The 7,474-nt window shown below is 34.0% G+C and overlaps 1 protein-coding gene across 2 annotated transcripts; it reads right to left on the bottom strand.

Moving 5' to 3' along the window:
• Positions 1–572: 572 nt before the first annotated feature.
• On the bottom strand, positions 573–6,274 carry LOC137712515 (rhodanese-like domain-containing protein 11, chloroplastic). Of its 2 annotated transcripts, XM_068451590.1 has the most exons (5): positions 6,025–6,274; positions 5,821–5,916; positions 5,265–5,339; positions 5,028–5,118; positions 4,700–4,842 (listed from the first exon to the last, which is right to left on the bottom strand). In XM_068451590.1, exons 1-5 carry the CDS (start codon positions 6,184–6,186, stop codon positions 4,835–4,837), a joined length of 432 nt encoding a protein of 143 aa, XP_068307691.1. In that variant the 5' UTR covers positions 6,187–6,274; the 3' UTR covers positions 4,700–4,834. The 2 variants fall into 2 exon arrangements, 1 of the variants encoding a protein (XP_068307691.1); XR_011065228.1 differs by lacking the exons at positions 5,265–5,339; positions 5,821–5,916; positions 6,025–6,274 and adding exons at positions 573–2,759; positions 2,847–3,615 and having other exon boundaries at positions 5,028–5,250.
• Between the last annotated feature and the right edge of the window lie 1,200 nt (positions 6,275–7,474).

Genomic DNA, 7,474 nt, shown 5'->3' with positions numbered 1-7,474 from the left:
CCTATTGGCTTAGAAATGACTAGTAAATATGCTCGCACATTTCTGCAGGACTTGAATGCATCAGTCTTAACTACATGATAAAACACAGTTAACCAGCAAAAAATTCAACATAATCATGAACGAACAAAAGGAATAGATGAGTGAACGGTGTCGGTAAGATAAGCAGCTTGACTTTTATATACATTCAACTAAGTTGATTACAAAAGATGTGGTTGCAAAAAATGCTCTGTTGCCCTGAGAAACAGAAGCAACATGCATTTACACATATATTGCCCTTGAAGTTAAGATGGTAAAATATATGTCCTACAGGCCAGCCACCTAAAAAAACATAAAAAGTGTTTCGTTCTTGTTTCAGCAGCTAAGTTTTGAAGCACTAATGTTCAAAGCAAAAAAGATGCAGCATAAGACGGAGAAGAAACAAAAGCTAGATGCAATCCACACATATTTCACACAAAAAAGAGATACCTGAAAACTTTGCGATTCCATTATAATTTCACACAAAAAAGATCAAATTTTGATTCAAACAAAACAATCTCATCTATTACATATCGGACCAACCAAAAAAAAGAATCTATTAACAACCTAACTATAAAAAGAAGCTTTATAACAGCACAATCAATATCATTTCAACCCAACCAAAAAGAAACCGATTGCATGTCATAAGTTTGTAAACACGGAGAAAATGTATCATATTTGATGACTAATCAAAAGCTTACAAATGTCAGGTAAGAACATACTTAAGTTCAAATGCAAGAATGCAAATGAAGACAATTCACTCCATTGTGTTCAGCAAGGAATAAAAAGTGACGAAAATAGTATGATTTAGTAATTCGTACCTTTAACTTGATCTGATGGCAGGGCATTGAATGTTGACTGAACAAAATTTTGCAAGTAATGAGGTTGAGTAAAAACTTTCACCTGAAAAGTTAAACCCACCATTATATGAAGGCAAATAAGGATAATCCAATCTAATAATCACAGCAATCTGAGAAGTGTATTTTAGTTTAGAGAACATGCATGTTCTTTCTAACAACGAAAACATGAGCAAATCTGATAGGACAGAAACATATAATGGGCAGAAGCATGAGAGTAAACAAATCCAAACCTCAAGAATATGATTGTATTACAGCAAATATGATTGGGTCGTACTCGAGGATCAAATGGGGACTTGAGATTTTGGTACTGTGTAGAAGAAAAAGAACACCAATGGAACATTCCTAGAAACTAACCCTCAAACCCATTCAAATCATGAGTTCCTGAGATTTTGGTAAACAAATCAAAGGCACAAAAAGATTTAGACGAAGTAAGGCATTTAATTTAAAATCACAATAAGCAGAACCTGAATTACATCATTACAAACACAAATAAAGAAAATGAAATATTCCTCATTTGGTTACAATTTTGTCAAGCTCTGCACCAACAATTAAAAACAGATAAAACAATCAAATAACACCTTAACCTTTATCAGTCATCTCAGGCATTGATTCTAGGAAGATTCTACACCACGCAGCACAGCAAAATGTAATTTGACAAAACAAAAAAATTTATCCAAATTCTACACAAAAATACATTCACCATTATTACCTGAAGCTTGGGTGCTTTGTCTAAAGCTTTCTGCTTTTCAATTCCACTTCTTTTGCCCGCCCGAATATCAAAAAATCGAAATTACTTTCTTTCGAAAACTCAGTAATTCACATAATTATGTCTACATTATACCCATTTCTGTAAAAATTTGAAATTATTTACATTTAAATATTACAAAGTATTGTATAAACACTGGGACAAAAACCTGGCAGCAACGAATGCAAAATCATTCACAACATAGAACAGAAAACATTAACTCACACAACATGATACAAAATCCTAACACACTATTTCATACAACATTATAATCCACCATCCCATTTGTCAACATAATTCACCTCTCTGACTATCTTCCCCCCTCTCTCACCAAACAAAAATACACATCTTCCTCTTTTGAAAGCTGCAATTATATAATTGAAAACAATATATAATAAAAATAGAAAAGAGTGAACTCAAGATTGATAAAGGCAAACCAAAATTTAAATGTTCATAGACGAATCAGCAATGACAATGTGGAGAATCAAATATCAAAGTTTTTTTTCATTTCCTCTTGTAGCAATAGACGATCACCAAGCATTACACTCTAACTTTCAATCAAGCTTAAACGGATATCCCATCTTTCCTTGTAACTCATCTTTCTTTTCATGGATATTAGTTTTTGTTTCTACATTTAAACAAAATGGTAGCATGAAAAACTCATTTTGCCAAATTAACAACCATTAACAAATAGCTTCTAGAAAAGGTCAAAGTGAATAAAATCATTTCAACCTCTAGCTCTAGAACAATTCATAAAATCTATCCAAATATCAAAATTCCTGCACCATTCTTTGTGATATTGGAACACAAAATTAAGTTGTTTGATTTCAGGCAACCCTACTTCACCTCTATACATGGGAAATGGTCCTATTTATGCTGTATCACACGTTAGCAAAACCATATATTAATTGAAAAGATAATCATCAAACCTAGCTAGCTAGTTGAGTTATTTGTTAATTAAACATACTCGTGACCTGTAAATTGGCAGGCCCTGCCAGAGGGAGAGAAGATGATCATGAGGGCAACTTCAGCATCGTAGAGGATAGAGAGGTCAAAAGCCTTCTTCAAAAGTCCATTTATGCGTTTGCAGAAGGTAACCTCTTAAGTCTCACAAAAAAATAAAACCATCCTATTTTTCACTACATAAACAACAAATCACAAATTTAACACTTGCAATGGTATACGAAACCAACCGTAAACGAAAAAGAGAATGTTGAGAAAATAACCCAGATGAAGGCAGCTTTGGAGAGTTTAGAATCCAAGTATGGTATCAACAGCCCAGATATGTTCCATGTAATATCCTTTTATAGATCCCAAAACAAATACAATCAAGTTTCTTGTTATAGCCAAAAGAGAATAATAGTCTGCAACGTAGTGCATCTGAAACATTAAACGAATAATTCAGATAAAATGAAATCACAAAAGAACCCAGAAATTTAAAGGAAAAATCTTTATAACGTAGCATCCCAACTGCTTTGGATCCAAAAACGTTTAGCACAGAGAGTGCACTGCAACTTATCTCAGGTAAAACCCTAAACCTATCAAGGCAGCGTCTGTGATTTTTCTGTACTGAGTTATGATAAATAATAAAATCTAGCTATGAAGTTTCACATGTATGTGTCTCTATGTTACATTCTGCTTCTCGCTACTTCTTTTTTATTGGAATTATGTGTTGGTTGTTGACCGAATAGAAATTTCAATTGGTTAAGCTTTGAGGGCTGGAAATAATATTTTCTGAGCAAGAAAACAGAGGTAAATAAATAAAACTGTCGATCGAGTGCAAGTTGTCTCCTAAGGAATTCTTAATCCAATGTAATTGGCTTCAAAATTCTTGTTTCTGTTCAGATAAATTTTTGGTTATTGTTTCTCTCTTTCAAGCAAGCTTACATCAGTAAAGGAAGCCAGAGATTTTTCCCTTTTACCTTTTACCTTGGGTCAGAGATCCTCAAGCCGTGTGCTCTCCAAACGGTTCCAGAAAACAAAAAGCACCTTTTCCTGAAAAAGCACCAATATTCAGACATGTGCACAACTAATGGTTGCACTAATTGAGTTCCCAACCTATAAGGATGCTAACTTCATCATATAGCTCTACAGTTAAACACATTTCTTTCCAAAATTAAATTAAGAAAAAATTCGACATTCACATGCCACAACAATTACACTGTTCCATGAAGTAATCTTACTATCACAGCCAAATTGACACAAAACATGCAACAGTCCTTTCGAAAACAAAATTCAACCCATTAATCATATACTTATTTAACACTCTATAAACAGAATACAGAGTTTCAATAATTTTCCGAAAACAACAAACCCAACAAACAAATATAAAAAATAAAAAAAAGTAACTAAGTTCCCAATAGTATAATCCATCAGAAAAATACAAACTTGCGCATGTTTAAGGACCATGAGAAAGAAGCAGGGTTGTTCCAGTAAAATGAATACAAAGACCACAAAAGTAGGAAAATGAAGATGCAAAAAATGCAGAAAACCACCAAATACACATGCAATTTGGTTTGTCCAGAACCAAGAATAAGGCATACTTTTCCACATTTGTACAAATTTGGATTAAATCGAAGGCCACCAGAGTGGTAGTAGACATTCAGCATAACGGAGTTCCCAGTGAGGCCAAAGATGTAAACAGATATAAATCAATTCTAGGCGTTCAAAATTATCACATACTGGTGGTACATTGGGATAGCCACTGGGGAAGCAAACATCAAAGAAGAAGAGACCATCATGGTAAGGAGTACCCTCCGCCCCAACAATTACAGCTCTCACACAATCCATTCTTGTCTCATGAGCTCTAACAAATATTGTATCCGTGGATGTCAACGAAAAGGGGGTAAGCACATCTAAGTTTCTATAGTACAAGCACCAATCCAACAACTATATTCCATATATTCTCAACTCCAACTTTCAGTACAAAACCAAATTACTTACAGCAGTCAGCATCATGAAATAGTCAGTGCAAAATATTTGATAAAAATGAATAGGCTAAGTATGTGAAAACTTCACTACAATTAATTCAAAACAGTTATTTAAAAGGAAATTCAAAATAAAAAACGGAAGAACTTGCCTGGCAAATCTTTCTCCCGGATCTTCCACTCTTCCTGAATTCTCTTTGCCACAGACAGAATCGTCGGAGCTTGGCAACTGAATCCGTCGTTCGGAACTGTCGCAGAAGCGACCGAGGATCAGGACCACGTCATCTTCAACCGGCTGCAGGTGAAGCAAGGTTGAGATAAACAACAAAGAACCACAAAGATTTGATCTTTGTTAATTTAGTGAAAACCCCAATTCATATAAAACAACAGTTTCCACCAGAATATTCATTTCAACAGCAAGCACAGAAATTACATATAAAAGAAATTAAAAATTTGAAGAAACAGAGGTAAGAACAATACCAAATCCGGGCCCACCAGGTCCTACGCTGCCACTGCAGTGTAATCTGCTTTTCTGAGACCCATTTGTTCCATAAAATCCGAAGCTTCTGAGCTTCAAGAAACCCACAGCCCCCAGATGGTCCAATCCACAAAAAAATCATAAACCAAACAAAAAATTAAAGAAATCTCATACCTTCCATAAAAATCAAAGCGAAAACCAGAGAAGCTACATTCGTGAGGATAGGAAGAGATTGATACCTTAGCAGATTTTTGGGGTAGCCCAAGTTGACCGACATCAATTAATGGAATCCAGATCGAGCCTTTAACCCATGCCTATAAAATAGGGGAAAGAAGAGGGTAATTCAAGCATAATAACACAGAATACTTCAGAGAAGAAAAAACACATCGAGAAGGGTTTTGTTAGATAGCTGAATCGCATACTCAGCTTCCTTTGGTGTTAAAGCTTTAACCTTTCCTTCCCTAACCTCTACTAACCGGTTAAAACTCCAAATGTAACACATTTTAACATATCCTAATGACTCAATAAAGTTACAAATCCCAAGTTCAAATCCCTCTCCCGTAGTTTAGATTACTTCTGTGCAGACTATCGCTCAAATAGACAATAAAATCAACAAGTCCCAGTAAGTTCAAACTTAGCATATGCAGAACAAATCATACAACCTCCAAAAACAGAACTAAAAGAATGTTACTTTCTTCTCTCAAATTCCCATTAAGTAGCTCACTTAAACACATTTACATAAAAAATCGTTTTGTTTTTTCGGTCTTCGAATTTCTTAGGAATCGAGCAACATACCAGAGCTTCCCATCTCTTTTTGGCAGCAGCCATATCCCTCATTTGCTTCAACTCGTAATCTTCACTGTCACCCTGCATACGAGTGGCACTCCTCTGCTGATCAACATCAAGAACAAGAACAACCCACATTAGAAAACACTAAAAAGCATTAAAATAGAACAAACCCAATAATTACAACATGAAAAAAGTGGAGAATTTACATACAAAATGGTAACTTCTGTAAGAGGGTGTGAGTTTTAGGGAAGAGGGAGGTGAAATGCTTGAAAAATGTGTTCTTTGACATGGTGGTTTGGTGGCTTTTCGTTTCTGAGAACTTGAGCACAAAATGCTGAGGGTGTTGAGAGAAGGAAATCCCAGAGCTTCCATTGCCAAAGAGCTTTACGAAACTGAGTGAGAAACCGATGAGGAAATTGGAGAAAGTTTTCGGAATTGGGTTTTCAGCTAAAAGTGTCGTTTGTTGCCAGAAGAGTCCACTGCTGGTGTGAAACGCTGCGTTTGGAGGACAAAATAATGAAATATTTGGATACATGGGATTTTTTTTTTTTTTTTTTTTTTTTTTTTTTTGTGAAAAACATGGGATATTTTTTAAGTTTACAAGTATTAATCAAATCACCATTTCAACGGTCAGATAGTTAGTAATATATTAAATACATATATTTAAAAATAATTGTACATGTACGTATTGTAACCAATTTCAATATTTGAGTACACATTGATGATAATGTATTCTTGAGAATTGTTATTGACATTGGAGGGGAAGGGGAATAAGTGGAATTGAATCCCCACCATACTACATCGATATAATTGTTTTTTGCAACTGCAGTAAAGCATAATTTGTTACCTTATAAATTCAATATTTAGTTAATATTTTTTTTATATCAGTGGAAATTATTAAATGAGATTACATGCAATTAGGCCATCCTCATTTAGAACATACAATTTTTTTTTGAAATGCAACCATATGATTTACAGTGACAATTTAATGAAGATCTTGATAAATTTTTTATGAAATAACCAAAATGATTTACACTTCTATCAACTTTTATTGTCAAGAACTAAAATAAGAAGTTATGTCAATCTAAAAGATCATTTTAGTTAAAAAGCCTTCTTTTTTTTTTTTTTAATTGAAAATGGGATTCATTCAACAAAGAGGGTTTCAAAATGGAAGGATAGTAGCAGTGACCTCACTAAAACCTCACCATAAATTAAAGAAAACTTTAACAAAAAAACTCTTAGTACTATTTAATTTAACGAAAAACCACATTTTTACACTAAAAAGTCAATCCAGGTACTATTCATTTTACCCTTTATTTGTCATTATTGTTAAAACTCAAAATTTTCACACCATTTTCATTAGTTTTCCTTAAATTAAACCTCTAAAGAGAAAATCCGGTCAAGGAAATTGCACCACCACCCCTCATACAATCAAAAGAACAAACAATGAGATGGATTAAGCAGCTCCAATATTGTTTAAGGTGGTTTCTGGAGCTTTATGAAATTTACGTCCTCAAATAATATAGGAGCTGCTTAAATTTGGAGATAACTGAATTTGAACAAAAGAAATGTTTGTCGGGTACAAGTTACAACACGTTTCTATTTTCCAAATCAAAACCAATAATAAGGGAAGCAGCAGAATTTCAATGTTAATAAACTT

This window comes from Pyrus communis, chromosome 13, assembly GCF_963583255.1.
Source record: "Pyrus communis chromosome 13, drPyrComm1.1, whole genome shotgun sequence".
Lineage (NCBI taxonomy): Eukaryota > Viridiplantae > Streptophyta > Magnoliopsida > Rosales > Rosaceae > Pyrus > Pyrus communis.
This window is presented reverse-complemented; position numbering and strand designations above follow the sequence as displayed.